General features: G+C 39.1%; 1 protein-coding gene across 7 annotated transcripts in view; it reads left to right on the top strand.

The window, feature by feature from the left end:
• MYO1B (myosin IB) overlaps positions 1-15,483 on the top strand; it is a 163,264-nt gene that overhangs the window by 78,912 nt on the left and 68,869 nt on the right. For all 7 annotated transcript variants that reach the window (XM_054566712.1, XM_054566714.1, XM_054566711.1 and 4 more), the window contains exons 5-6: positions 7,671-7,775; positions 11,652-11,698. In XM_054566712.1, the coding sequence (XP_054422687.1) occupies positions 7,671-7,775; positions 11,652-11,698 (152 nt within the window). The remainder of the gene's footprint in view (positions 1-7,670; positions 7,776-11,651; positions 11,699-15,483) is intronic.

Here is a 15,483-nt window from a genome sequence, read left to right as displayed (position 1 = left end):
TCCCCCTCTCCCTGGTAGAGCCGTTCTCTTAACAGCAGGCAAGGCCAGGTGCTGCTTCCGGCAGGCCGGCTGCTGGAGGAGGGCACCGAAGAACCGCACTTCCAGACTTTCCGCTGCAAAGCGCTGGGTTCTGCCTTCCCCAAATCTGTTGCTGATGCACACCAGAAAAATGAAATAAAAGAAGACAAATTCAATCTCTAATTTTTTTTGTTTTAGTTTCAACAGGCCAATTACCAAATTACTACAAAAACTTCTAAAAGCCCACTCTCATGTATAGAATATTAACAGTCTGTGGACTGACAGACTTTGAGTAGTGTGGGTCCTTGGACCATACATACATTGACTAGCACTGCCTAAAGGTCATTTGGAGTGTGGCTTAGTTTTGAGCTGCTGCCATTCCTAGAATTTGCGATGCTTCAGTTGTCCTTTGCCACTGAACCTCCTGGGGCTGGAGGTGGCCACTCCTCCTGAGAGCTGCTGTTTTTAAGTATTCACTCAACTAGACTCTTTGTAGCTGCTAAGTCCTTCTTTTTCAGTTATAGATCCCAACAGCATCTCCTCCTTCTCTGTCCCCAGGATGTTTAGCGTTTTCCTTGCTCATTCCCATCTTTTTCTACTTTTTTTTTTTCATTTTTAAAAGCAGCGGTAGAAAAGATGCTTCAAATTTTTGATGATTTTAATTGTATTTGACTGTAAATTTGAGCAAAGCATTGTATTTAGGTGTGTTTGATATCTCTGTTACATGGAGATTATTTATGGGGAAATAAAATGATGGGAGATTATATAGAGATGGCTGTGGAAGTTGGAGAGGGGGATTAATCTCATTTCTTTGGGCAAGAGGGAGGTCAGGCCATTTTTGAGATACCACATTTTCTTATTCACTAACATTGTTTTTTGAGTACATGTAGTTACTAAACTTTTGGGTTAGTAAATAAGTGATAGAAGAGAGCTAACATTTATTGAGGGCCAAGAATGTGCTGTGTACTTCACATATAATATCTCTTTTCAATAACAATCCTTACTTAATTGCTTAAATGTGGTATCAGTGGGCTTATTTTATAAGAAGTGATAATTTAACTAAGTGGTAAGTCCCTTTTGGTAGATGACAATGTTATTGGTCCTAAATATCGGAGACACTCTTATACTGCAGGGTTATGTAATGTGGATACTCGAAGAGGTGTGAACTTTTTGAATTCTTTGGGTCTCTGTTTATTTCATTGCTGCTGTGCTAAATAAAAAATTCATTATGTCTCATAATAGCACCCAAGTAGCCCTCGGCAGTGAACTCACAATTTACTGCTGTGGATACAAACAATTTGTAGAGACCCGTGTGAGCACCAATGGGGGCAGGGCAACAGGCCATGAGGGAACTCATCCGTGTGCTATTCCAGAGACATCAGAGTAAGTCTTTGAGTCTGAGAAGAGGATCCTGACAAGAGAAAACATTATAAATTATTTGGTTTCTAATTTTACAGTTACATCAGTTTCTAGGAACTCTTCAGCCATCTGCTTAAAGAGTTACGAAGCCTGCCTTGCTCATTAAGACCTTTAGTTCTGAACCCCAAGTGACCTTGTGCTGCTTCGCATGTGTGGTAGTTCTCTCACTCTGTCAGTGACAGAGATGTTGCTGACTTAATGTAGCCTCAGCATTGATGAATGTTTCAGAACGCTGAATATATCCACATTGAAGCACGATAGCTAAGCAAACTGAAGGCCAAGATGTGTGAGCTTTTGTTTTGTTTCTTCCCCATGTGAGAAAGGCTATTTTTGACCTGCATGTTTTAAATGAATTATCAGATTTTGGGGGGCCATCTTCCAGAAGCAAAGCCACTTCTATATAGGTGTATTTCAATAAAAACATTGCCATTCATGACTCCTTTTGGAATAGAGGCTGCGTTTCTCGTTGCAAGACCCATGCTCTTTGCACGATGAATGGAGCAGCTTGCAGCTGCCTGTCAGTTTAGTCTGGATGTGCTGTAGCTGGGCTATTTTGCAGCACTGCAGACTCAGGATTGCTAAAAAGGCTGTTCTTAAATGTTGCCCCGTCCTAGTTTCATTGTACACAAACGGAGCCTCGTTGATTTAGGTAGTCTCGTTCTTTAGGTCACTGGACCACCAGACCTATGTAAACTTAGTCCCTTACAAAAACTTGGGTATCTTTACCAAGGAAATAGAAAGGTGTAGATGCAGATAAATATATCATTATGTGTGTATGTGTAAATGTGTAGTTGTTGCTATATGCTGTCTGACCTAGATCATGTAAGTCTTATAAAAATATTGCATGTATCTATGAATGCATACATGGGTACCTGTTACTCCTTGGATAAATTTATGAGCAGCTCTGTGAAGAGAACTCAGAATGAGCTGTGCTTCTATTCGCACCTGTTTTGTTTTTGACATAGTAATTGAATCCATGTGAAGCTTGTTCAGGTAACGTGCACAGGTTTTGATAACCTTAGCAGTGAGATTCCCATTCTTTTGTCTTCATGGTTACAAATGACTCATTGAAATGTTCATTTTACATTTCTCATTCACCTACTGCTATTTCAAAATGCTTTTTTTCATAAAAAATATTATACAATAATATGATTATGTAATAATTACATAAGAACATATTATTCACAGCCTAATACAAAGTACCAGAAAATATAGAGTAAAATTAGTTATAATTCTACCCTTAACAGCAATTTAAAATCCCCAGAATTATAAACTATCACTATAACCCCTTTCCATCGTTTATGGAAATGAACTCTGATCTAGATATTCTAATCTAGTAATATTTTGTTACAGGACACTTGTCTGTTAGTGCAGAATATCTGTGAAACCTTACAGGTTCTACCATTTCCTAGTGAGAAGAGATTTTGACTTCAACGACTTCATATTTTGTTTGTTTGACTATTGCTGAATTTTAGGATTCAAGTTATATTTAAACATTTGTATGTAAATCTACATATGTAAAGTATCTGAGTTAGAGAAAATGATGAACTAAGAATTGATTCTGAGTGATGCTGTTACGTTTTGCCCCCTCCCCCACTTTTAACTTCCATCCCCCATGACTTATTTTATAACTGGAAGTTTGTACTTTGTAATCCCTTTCCCCTTTTGCCAATTTTAAATGTCAGTGTTATGTCTAAAATGGCAGTGCTTTTCAGATTTTTGAGCACACAAAGAGTACACTTTTTTGTCTCAAATAGAATCACTTTATACCTTTACAGTATAAGAGAAAGACATTGTCTTTGAGAATATGATTACTGGGTTAATGTAGTCACAGTCTACTCGAAAGCACTGTTTTGGAAAATGCTTACAATATTATGCTGTGATTGTCAAAGTCATGTTTAATTGGCCGATGTAATATTCAATATAATTCAAAAACTAGACTTGGAAATATGGAAGATGATAATTGATTCTCAGAAATATAATACTTTTTATTCATATATATTATTACATAAAGTATTGATCTGGATAAATACCTAAACATTTAAATAAAGGTTCCAATTTATTTGAACTTTAGTACAGAAGAACCAAAAGGAAGTAAAGCAGAAAGCTTTATAACTATTATTTCCTGTTTCCAACATGGTGAAATATCATTATGAAAACACTCCTTTAAACTATATTGGGTCTTGCAACTTATTCTTACTGGTTTACTTATTTCTCTAAAGAAATGAATATCTCACGAATTACTTAAGATAAAAAATTATGAGTTGTCTTTCAGACAACGAGACTTTTTTGGAAAAAATTACTCTTAATCCCAACTTCTAAAAATAAATTATTAAAATGAGCCCAGTATTGGAATTCTTGAAGGTAGTTCAGAATCCAAACACAGAAACTTTTTAATAACTTAGATATAAGTATTTTGACAATATTTAAAAATTATCTCAATTATTTAAATTATTTGAAGTTAATAAAAGTGATTCTTAATTTCAGTTTAAGTTAACATGTCTTTATATCTCAGTAGATATTGTGAGTTTATATTTATGTACAATTTAACAACCAGATGATACAGGTCAAATTCAAATTACAAAAGATCATTTCCTGAGGCCCTTTTTTTAAAAAAAAAAAGAAGGAAGAAAAAAACAGAGTTGACCCTGAGAGAACTTGTTTCTATTTAATACTGCCCATTAAAAAGTCTCTGAGAGGCCAATTTAATTCTAGCAGCCACCAGAAAGTTCTGATTCTTGGTTGACCCCTGCACCCCCACCCCTTGTCATTTTGTCCCTGGAGTCATCCTGGCCCAGAAGAGAATTCCAGAGAACTCAGTGTGGTTATGTATCTGAAGTTGGAAGCTCAAGGCTATAGTGAGATCTATAGTCACTGAAATAAATGAACAGCCTAACCTGGACTATTAATATTTTTTAATTTACCTAAAAGAAAACTTATTTTCTTCCCTGTGTGTGTGTATTTTCTACTATCTGGGACAGTTATTTTGCCTATAAATGCTTTCCGTCTTCTAATAGTATCATGGGAAGAAAGATAAGCCAAAAGTTCATGTAAACATAGAAGAATATATATAACCCATGTGCAGATGTAGGTGGGGATGGGGAGCAGGGAATGCTGCTGAGAAAGCAGGACAGAGAGAGAGAGAGATTCTGGAGGTTGCTTCAAAGGCCACGCTACAGATTTGGAATGTGAGGTGATTCAGGAGAGGTGGAGGCCAGCTATCAGTGGATGTTCGGAATTGACTGGGAAGGCAGCCGTACCTGACCTTGAAAGTGAGGAAGCCTAGACAGAAAAATCTTGTAACCACAAGAAGAGTTTCAGTTCAGACTAGTAGGTCCGAACTGAAACTTCTGAGGGAAAACTGAAAGTTCAGAGGGATATGTGGCATCAAGATCAAAAAAATTTAAAAAAGTGATAGACTAGAAACTCTTCATCCATAGCTGAGGTCAAATCAGCCTGAACTGAGCAACAGGATTAAGTACATATAATTTACCAGCTTTTAAATAAACCCCGAGAACAATGGAAAATGTAGTTCAGGACCTTTATACAATGGAGGTGTTAAAGGACAATGACCTTTGCAGGAAGGGCATTGCAAAGATGACAAGACTGACATTTCTTGGTTATAGACTTTTTTTTTTAAGATTTTATTTATTTTTAGAGAGAGGGCAAGGGAGGGATAAAGAGGGAGAGAAACATCAATGTGTGGTAGCCTCTTGTACACCCCCAACTGGGGACCTGGCCCGCAGCCCAGACATGTGCCCTGACTGGGAATCAAACAGGCGACCCTTTGGTTTGCAGGCCGGCGCTTAATCTGTTAAGCCACACCAGCCAGGGCTTTTCTAAAAATTATAATCAGCAACAGTTTCATTAGCAGTTTAATGAAGCCATAGGATTTATAGGATTCTCAAATGGGTACAATATAAAATCTGTCATAAAAATTAGTAAATGATGTAAGGTAGAATACATTTTAACACCAGTGGAATGGCAATAGTTAGTCTTTAAAAGTAAACAGCAGAAATCAGCCATCGCAGACCACCAGATAATCTGTTTGGACCCATTGCAGTACCCACAAAGCACATTGCAGGAAGCCCTAACTCCAGTTGTTGAAGAAGTCAGTCTCCCTCCATGGTTCTCGGGGCTCCATAAGGCTGCTTACTTCCCCTATTTGCTAGCACTCCAGAAGTGGTCAGCTTGGGCCTTGAGAACTTTATGTGACCTGAATAGATTCTTGGTGCTCATTGGCTCCTGTTGGTTACTTTGGGTTTGCTCAGAGGCCCTAAAGCAGCAATTTTCAACCGATATACCACAAGAATTTTTGAAACATGCAGTACTTGACTATTTAGTCAGGGGCACTGACCTCTTTTCTGTTAGATCATCACATAAAAAAGTGACAACAGCCAACACAACAGTAGCCATCTAGTGTGAATGCCTTGTCTTGAGCCACAAATATGTAGGTCTTATGCAGAGTTGCATCTTATTGAGCACATCATATAATGAGATTGAGTCTGATTGGTTTATTCTTGGTACCAGCAATCCTTATATACAAGTATAAGCACATAATTTCTTAAAAAGTCAAAGTCACTTTGGAGCAAAAAGGGTAGGTAATTACTATTATTATTTTGATAACTCAATCAAATTGTACCTTTTTTTTTTTTTTTTTGGTCAGATTGGCAAAAAAATGTTTTTTGTGTGCCAAAAATTTTAGTAATTGGTTTATATGTGCCATGAGATGAAAAAGGTTGAAAATCGCTGCCTAAAGCAGCTATTTAGGCAGTGTGCCCAAGGTGGCATTCCAGCTGTCCATTGATTATTTCTTTAACAGTGGGAATTGGGGCTGGAAGCCACCTGCAGGTCTTTGCAAGAGAAATGGCAGTGTTGAGATTTGCCCCCTTATACTTAAAGGTACAGGTACTGTCACTCACACCCGGCCAAGAATCCTGCTCTCAGACGGTGCTACCAGAGCAAGGACTTAAGGGAGAGTAAGATTTGGGGTGACCGGTTTCCTTTTCTTGACTGGTCAACTCAGGGCAGATGTTTTATTCCGCCAACATTTAATTAGTGGAGCATTAGAACAAGAACAGCCCAATGAGAAGCACATTCCCTTGGCAAATCAGTGTGGGAAACGCGACATTCTAGATCCTTTTCCCGAGTTCCATAATGCACACGGTCCTCCAAGAAGCCCTTTAAAAAGGAAACCTGTTTCACTTCATCTAACTTGCTGTGCCCTCCCCCCATTCATCGGATGTTAGACCTCATTTTCCCTGATTAGCTATTCACATTCCTTGGAACTCAGTATTAAAAGGATCAGGTTCTAGGAGACAGGTGCTCAGAGGGGACATGGGTTGATAAATACAGAAGGATGAAACCATGAAAAACAAATTTTGCCCACCTTGGAGCCAAGAATGTTTGGTATGCCACAGGCCGCCTGCTTTTCTTTTAGGAGGTTACCTTGCAGAGTTACGAGTGAAGCCTATATAAACAACAGAGCCCTGGAAGGGCTATATTTCTTATTACCAAATCCTTACATTTGTTGCTTAGTTTTTAAATTAAGTTGAAGAGTAATTAATTTAGTCTTCACACACCAATTTGATATCGAAAATATTTTTGAGCAGAACGATTCTTTTAAAATTTAAAAATATATTTTTGTGAAGATATGTTATCAAGTTATTTTTGGCTTGAATCATCTTGTATAATTGTATGTAGTAATTGTATGTAAATGATGACCTTAAGAAGATTGTTCCCCTGAATTTTGTTGGGGATGTTACTCAGTAAATTTTTCAGCAGCCCAGTGATAACCATTAAGCAGAATTCCTATTATATCTAAATTAATGATGTGTCATTGAGTAGAAAGGACAAATATTTTTATTTTTAAAAAAGTTTTTTAAAGTTTATTTAAGAGGGGAAAGGAAGGAGAAAGAGAGGGAGAGAAACCTCATGCGTAAGAGATGCATTGATTGGCTGCCTCTTGCATGCCCCCAATGGGGGATCTGGCCCACACGCAGGCATGTGCCCTGACTAGGAATTGAACCAGTGACCTCTTGGTTGGCACTCAGTCCACTGAGGCACATCAGCCAGGGCAGGACAAATATCTCTAAGGACTTCCAAAACATTCTTACTCTCAGGTATAAAGGCATTTGAAAACACTGTTAGTGGGTCTTATCCTCCCAATTTCTTCCCTTCAAATTAAAAAAAAAAAAAAAAATCTGCTTAATTTATTTTGTTTTCGTCCACAGAGGCCAGCAAGCTTGTTATGTCCTATGTAGCAGCTGTTTGTGGAAAAGGAGCAGAAGTTAATCAAGTCAAAGAACAGCTTTTACAGTCCAACCCAGTCCTGGAAGGTAGGATTTTCTGTGTATATTGGGTCGGTGTGACTGGAGCAGTAGATCCAGTTTTCAGAGCACTTTGGATACCTGGTGTATCCAGCCCTTGGGGACATGGGTTGGGAGGGAAGTGGAAAGAAGAGATTCAGGCCCAGGCCTGCCGAGCAAATGACCTGCATCCTAAGAACTGTTGGCTTTAGTGCTTAAAGGAGGGAACAGTTTACTCATATAAAAGGAGCTTTTCCACTTATATTATATTTTCCCTTTCAGTTATAATTTGAACCCCTCCAGTTTTACTTAAAATAATCAACTGATATTTGCATTTGTCTTGATGTCTATAAAAAACTTGGTGGCAAAGAGCAGTGGGAGCTGAGTGCTGTTTAATTATGCAGGGTAACACATGTGGCAGCTTATTTCTGTTGTCAGGGAAATCAAGGCTATGCCAGAGAAACATCTAAGGGCCAGTGTGTTCAGGGCCACAGAAAGCTTAAACCTGACTACAGAGCTCAGATTCTATGGCTGGTCCTCTGTATCATCAGCCTTGGCTGCCATAGCAAAATACCATAGACTGGATGGTTTAAACAACAGAAATTTATTTTCTCATACTTCTGGAGTCTCAGAAGTCCAAGTTCAAGGTGCTGGCCAGGTAGGTTTCCTTCTGTGGCCTCTTGGTTTGTAGGTGGCCACCATCTTGTTGCTTTGTGCTCCCATGGCCTCTTCTTTGTGCATGGAGGTGGTTGGGGGAGGAACCTGGCTGGCTTATGATATCATCCAACCCTAATTACCTCCTAGAGTCCCCATCTTCGTATATGGTCACATTGGGGTTACAGCCTCAATGCAGGAATTTTGGGGGGTGGGGGGTCGCGACATACAAACATTCAGTCCATAATGCCATCAGGAAACAATGTCTGAAGTGAGTCCCCTTAATGCTATCGGGGTTGGCATAAACCATTGGCATAAACTATCGTTTATTTCGAAAACGGCAAATCAAAGTCCTTAATGTTGCTTTAGAAACATGTCTTTATTGTCATTTAACACAGTTGTTGGGATAACGTAGGGTTTCTCAACTTTGGCACTACTGATATTTTGACTGGATAAGTCTTCGTTGTGGGGGGCTGGTCTGTTGGGGGCTGTAGGTGGTTTGGCAGCATCCGTGGCCTCTAACCCCTCCCCCCCACCCCCAACCAGGTCCCTTGTTGTTACCACTAAAAATATCTCCAGACATTGCCAGATGTAGGTTTAAAGCCACTCCTGGTTAGAATCTCTGGTCTAGGAGAGAAGTTTGGTTTAACCCTTCGTTCAAAGCCATGTAAAGTCAAGATCTCATGTAGATTAGTGCGGAGCTGCTTTGGATTGGGGTGATACCCCACAGTGTGAAGGGACAGACCTCTGCCCATCGTCAGGCCTAGTCCTCTCCTTCTAGTTTATTACAAGGAGATACCATGCACCTTTATTCCACGGATAGTGGAATAAGAGTCACAAAAGTACTTTAACTTTGTGAAAAGCAAAGACTAAGACATCTATTACATTGTTATTGATCTTTCTTTCCCTCAGCACCTTAACACATACAAAAGCTATTAAGCTATTTTAGAAAGTGCTATATATTCATTTTATTCCAGTATTTGGTTTTTTTGTTTCTGTCTTTTGCTTTTAAGTTGGGGTGCTAGCCATGTGTTGTATTTCTGCATGTGTTTATTTTAAGAATGCCCTGATCTAAAGGAGAAGTACTGTGGGATGCTGTAGTTCGCATCTGGGGTTAGAATCTGGCCCTTTATTCGATGGTATTTGAAGCTGGGCCCCAGTGCAGGAAATAGAAGAAATGTCTACTGTGGGCATGCATTATCTTTTATGGGAATGCTTTACTTTTCAACTGGAGCTGCTACTGTAAATGAACATTTAGAACAATGAACTTGAAAAAACAATTGAGGAATGTGTCTCAAGTGTTCTATAATGGAACACTTGTTTTTTGATTCTGTGGCTCACAATACAAGTCTTTAGTATTTAGAGCTAGTAATGTGCAACTCAGATTTGTTTGATGAAAAGATGGTTTATGGCCTGCAAATGGTGCGCTGAATAAAGTTTTTTTGAAGCAATTCCTTCACTTGCCCTTGACCTTCAAGCCACAACAAACTGTCTTTTATGTGTTGGCATCTCGAGTTGGACTTTGGGGTTGTGCAAGTTAGTTAACTTGGCACCCTTACATGTTCTCACCCACCAGAGAAAACTAGCCTGTGAAAATACACCCAAAAATGTCATGGTCCTAATGGTAACTAGGTCAACGCTCACCATTCTCAAGATTGCACTTATTAAAGCCCTTTACCTGGAGGTAGACATAGGATAAAAATGTGAACTTCTACAGCAAGCATCCTTTTTTGAGTATTTCCTGTGTGCAGGTTTCCTCATTCAATAGAACATCTCAATTTATTTTGATTTAAAGAGAGAATTTGGTGTCAGGGAACTACCAAACCATACCCATTCCTGGTATAAGGAACTTTCCCTATGTTGACTTAGTAAATTTTGTCTTAACTGAGGAGGAGCCAATTAGTATTTTTTTAATGAAAAACATTTAAAAAGCCAGCTAATATGAAGTATAACAAATCAGGTTTGGCTACTGAATTTACAGAGTGAACTTCAATTTAAAACACACACTTCATTGCCTGGTCTAGTGATTGCTTTCAAAGCTTGGACTAGCTTTTCGCCTTCAGTTATCACTTATGCTCTTGCTACTCTAATCATGTTCTCTTCATTTAATTTAATGAAGTTTTGGAGGCTTCCAGGGATTTGATGCCTGGTCTCTTAATCTAAAGGTTCATTCCTGTTCATCACATCATTGTGTCTTCAGTCCTTGCTAGCTGCAGTGGACCCTGGTAAACAGCCTTAGGGATTTGGCAGAAATGCAGAATTTCATGCGCATCTTTAGACCCACTGAACCAAACTCTGCACCTGAGCAAGATCTCTAGGCAATAGGTTTGCACATTGAAGCTTAAGATGCCCTGGGCTTTCAAAGCATCAAACAGGGATTCCCCTCTGTGTCCATGACTTAGATTTATTCTACTTAATCCTTTGCTACCATGGCCCAGATTAACTGCCCCTATTTTATGCACAGGCTTGGTGAAATGATTTCTTTTCCCTTATGACACTGGACTACCTGTATTAAACAGGAATGCTCTGCCTGGGTGGCATCAACGTATGGTCCTTCTGTGCCCTCATTTAAAAGGGGGTCGTGTGGGAGGTCCTGGCTCTTTAGCAGTGGGGGTTAGAGTTTAAATCGTGGGCCAATTTGGTTTTCTTTATATTCTAGAAAGTTTCACCTAGGTCTGATGGGCATAAACTGATGAAACTGCGTAGCATGTTTAGCCTATTGGCAATGATGTTAGTTTTCAAATCTCTTTTTCTGTTATATATTTAATCACATTTAAATAGCTTTACTTAAAATAATTTAAACAATTTAAAGATTCTCCGGCCTGTTTCATCTGGAAACCTCATCAAGTTCTGCAAAACTTTTAGTGATATTAAGTAGTAGTTATCTCTGAAGTAACCTTATTCACTGATGAGAATGGTGGAAGAGCATACAGGCTTTGCTTGCTAGCTACTTAAGTGACTACTGTCAAACAGTTAAAAAGTCCTGAATCAAACAAGGTTAAGTTTACAGTAATACTTGAAAAATATTCCATGAGTCATAGGAATGATTCTTTTTTTATGAACTTAACAAGACACAGAAGCTTTAGTATACTTTTGTTAAGTATGCTTCTGTGGAAATTTTAGACAGAAATGTCACTGCTACAAGTTATATTTTCTAGGATTTATAAATTCCAAATATTATATTTGTTTTATTTTTCTGCTTGAAATTATTTTCTGTCAACTTTAACTATGCATCAATTTCTTTCTTACTAGCCTTTGGAAATGCCAAGACTGTAAGGAATGACAACTCCTCTAGATTTGTAAGTATTTGTATAAGCATAAGTGTTAACACTAATATTTAGCTCATGTATGTTTAAACAACCAGTAGATGTTTAACATTTCTTAATACACACATTTTAAAAATAAGAACACCATTGCTTTTGAGACTCAGAGTTTTACATGGATTGTTTTTTTGCTTTCTGGAATTTTCCTTTTTTAATTCTTCTTGGAGTAACAAGTTTTTTTTTTATGTTTTCTCATCTAATTTCATGAGCAATTGAAATGAGCCTATTTAGAATAACTCCTCATTTATCTGAGTTTTGGTATTCGGAAATTATAATTAAGAATCAGAAATTAAGTAGAAAGAAGGATAGCTGGGTGTCAAGTTTGTATATACCACATGTTTTGTCCTTTATTCAGTGGTACCAGAAATGGAAGTATATTCTAAAACCTGAGAGAGAGAAAATCATTAGGATTGGCAGCTCACAGGGGCAGGAAGAGAGGACCGAATAAAACTGAAGCTAGTTGTCGTTTTGAGCTTGGTTGAGTTGGAAAATGCTAATTCCACTAAGACAAACTCTTCCAGCCGTATCTCCGTCACTCTCCAGCAGGACCGCGCACATCTGCCTGCAGGCATCTCCAGCTGTGCAGGCCCCTGCAGCCTCTGGTTTGTACAGAGGCACAGACACTGCCTGGAGGCAGCCGGGGAACCATGTTGATGTGATGGAATCTGTTTGGAATCTGTTCCTTTTTTCTATAATTTAACCAGTTTTATAAATTTTATAATGAAAGCTCATTTACTTCTTAAGATCTTTTCTCATACATTATTACTTGGGACCATTTTTCATGATCTTTTGTGCCTCCCTGTAGACTTTACTACCCTTTCTCTTCCAGTCTTCTCTTAGCAGCTTTTGGTTTTCCTCATTAGTTATCCAGTGCTTAAGGCAAGAGAGTGGCCTACGGTGGAGATAGGTTTGATAGCTTGGCAGTGGAAGGTTCCTAATTCCAAGGCTGTGAATTTTTTCCATTGGATTAGTTCAGTCAGTTCTAACTGACTTGAGCCTTGCCTTTTCCTGTTGTGGTAACATGGCTAATCTCATTACATAAATAGAATTAGAAGCAAAGTGTGTGCAGATAGGAGTAATTCCAATAGATCAAGCTTCTTGATGGAGATTTTATTTTTGCTGTTTCCAAATGACACACACATAATATAAAAAAATATACTTAGTCTATAGACCATAAAAATCAAGAAAACCATGTTGCTTAGAGTCATTAGTATTAGGTTGGCCACAAAGTCTGTTTACTTTTTTCCTCTAAAATAAAAGACACATTTTTCATTTTTACCAGTAACTTTATTGATTTGAATATTTTGAGTATGTCAGCTACCTCCTGCTGTTGGCTTCTAGGGGGTAGAGGCCAGGGGTGCTGCTAAACAGCTCCCAATGCCTAAGACAGCCCCACAGCAAAGAGTTATTTGGCCAAAATGTCAATAGTACTAAGAAACTTCACAAACCACTTTTGACACGTTTGATCAGTCACAGCACTTTCTCCATACACTGCACGAATCTCCTTTTGCATTTCAATTGTTTTTACCTTTCTTCAAATAAAGCACAACATGCTGAAAATGTTGAGTCTTTTCTTTCATCTTCAATATTAAAATGGCTGCACAAAAGTTCACCAATTTTGATGTTTTTTAAAAAAATACACGATGATATGAAAGCTGTCACAATGCAGTATAACAATGCAGTTTAACTTCCAGTGAAGTTAAAGATAACTAAGATAACTAAACCCATCATATGGAAAAAACCAAGTGAACTTTTTGGCCAGCCCAGTGCTTAATGACATTTGAAATCTCCTAAAAGTCTTGACAGGTGATTTGGCTTATTAAGTAACTTCAGAGAAATCCTATTATAACAGAGGTATTAGGACATGAGATTAAGACAGGATTATTGGCTAAATCATTTCATGACCAGTTTTTGGTAATTTTGCTGCTTTGTGGTCTGTGACTTGATGGGTAATATACTCAAATTCATGTTATAATGTTATAGTAAGACTCTACTGGGTTTGAAGTTATTATTGTATATAAAAGTAGTTTATGACTCCAGGGAAATTGCATTTCCTTTGACAGTGTTTGGCAGGTTAACCCATAATGAATTTCTTGACCTCTTCACGGAGATACCTGGTAGGCCCTATGGTGAGTTAGGCATGTTTGTTGCAGCTGACATTTTAGACCAGCGTTCTCATGGAGGTGCCTTACAGTGTCCCCCACTGCCTAGCACCTTTAGTTTGAGCTTCTACTAAGAAAGAGACCCACTATTTTTGAAAAAAAATTTTTTTAAAGGCTTTGTAAATCATTGTTCTCAACCAAAGATATCAGGGGAGGGGGGAGGAGTAATTTCTTAAGCATCTGCTATGTGCAGAGAGCCAGCCTAGTCTTTGGAAAGTGTAGGAGAGAACCTGGAGGGTTGGGAAAATTTCATTACCAGACCTCTCATTCAGTATGAATGAAAAGCACACAGAATTTATTCATTTGTTTAAAACCTCTGTTTTTGAAAAATATAGTTAAACATCGATCTCCCTGTATGTCATCTTGCAGCCTCCTGTCCCTCCTCTACCAGTAGCTGGTGTGATCTTTGCAAATTTAAGTCCCACCGCTGCCCTGCTGAAAGCCCTGGCTGGCTTTCCCTTGCTCCTAGAGACAGCCTTGGCTCCCCGGGGAGGCCCGACAGGACCTGGGCGGGTCCTGCTCTGCCCTTCCCTGCCCCGACTCCGCCTCAGTGCACAGGCCTTGTGACTGGCAGGCACCCCCAGCACAGAGTGCTTTGTGGCCTTCGGCTTTGCAGTTGCCATGCTTTGTCCTCACAGTTTGCATGGCCAGCGCCTTGTATCATTCACCTCAAATGTCACTTCATGATATCTTTTCTAGACTCTGACTTCATGCTGTTTTTTTCTCAGGCATTCATTAGTCTCTGGAATTATTTATGCATTTCCTCTGTTTATGGGACCACTGACCTTAGAGAGTAGGAGCCATGAGAGGAAATACCTCTATCTTCTTGCTCACTGTGGTGGCCTCAGTCCCTAGAACAGTGCCTGACGCCACACTCAGAAAACATTTAGTAATGAATGGATACCTATTATTACGAAGCTTAGAGACTAGTCAGAAAAATGGATTTGTCTAAAAGTAGTTAAAAGACAACACATAACGTAGTAAGTTCCCCAGGGAAGACACAGATCAAGTTTTATGAAGTTCAGAATAGAGAAGCTGGAGGAGTCTGGGGCCCTGGCCAGTCCTCTGGGGGCCCGTAGATTTAAATGTGCCGAAATCAAGGGGGCAGCCAGCAGGCGGAGCTGGCAGTGCAGCATGTGGAAGCCGAGGAGAGAATTTGTGTGGACCTGCCCTTGCCCTAGCCAGTGGCTGCACCAGAGGCTCTGTAAGGAGCCTGGGCCGAAGGGTTGGAAAGATGGGTTAAGGCCTCAACTAGAGGACTTGGAGTGTCAGGTTCAAGGTCTTGGACTTTAATTTGAAGGCAGTGGGAAGCCACTGGTTATTTATTTCTGCATAGATTAGTGACATGATCAGAACCAAGCTTTTGGCTGTAATCAGGATATGGCTGAATGGGAAGATTGCCATACCCGTATCATTGGGATTCTCAGTGCTGTCCAAGAGCTTATTCCTGCTTGGTTTCCTTTTTCATTTTCTCCAATGTTTATTCTACTCTCTTCAAACCTCCTAATCTTACTCTAGGCTGGTGACATTTTGCTTACTTCACAGAAATCTTTATCATCACCATCTTCCTCCTCCTCCTCCTCCTCCTCCTCCTCATCA

This window comes from Pteronotus mesoamericanus, unplaced genomic scaffold, assembly GCF_021234165.1.
Source record: "Pteronotus mesoamericanus isolate MK-2021 breed Mesoamerican mustached bat unplaced genomic scaffold, CSHL_Meso_final contig_179, whole genome shotgun sequence".
In the NCBI taxonomy this organism is placed as follows: domain Eukaryota; kingdom Metazoa; phylum Chordata; class Mammalia; order Chiroptera; family Mormoopidae; genus Pteronotus; species Pteronotus mesoamericanus.
The sequence above is the reverse complement of the archived record's forward strand: the minus strand, read 5'-3'. Positions and strand labels throughout refer to the sequence as shown.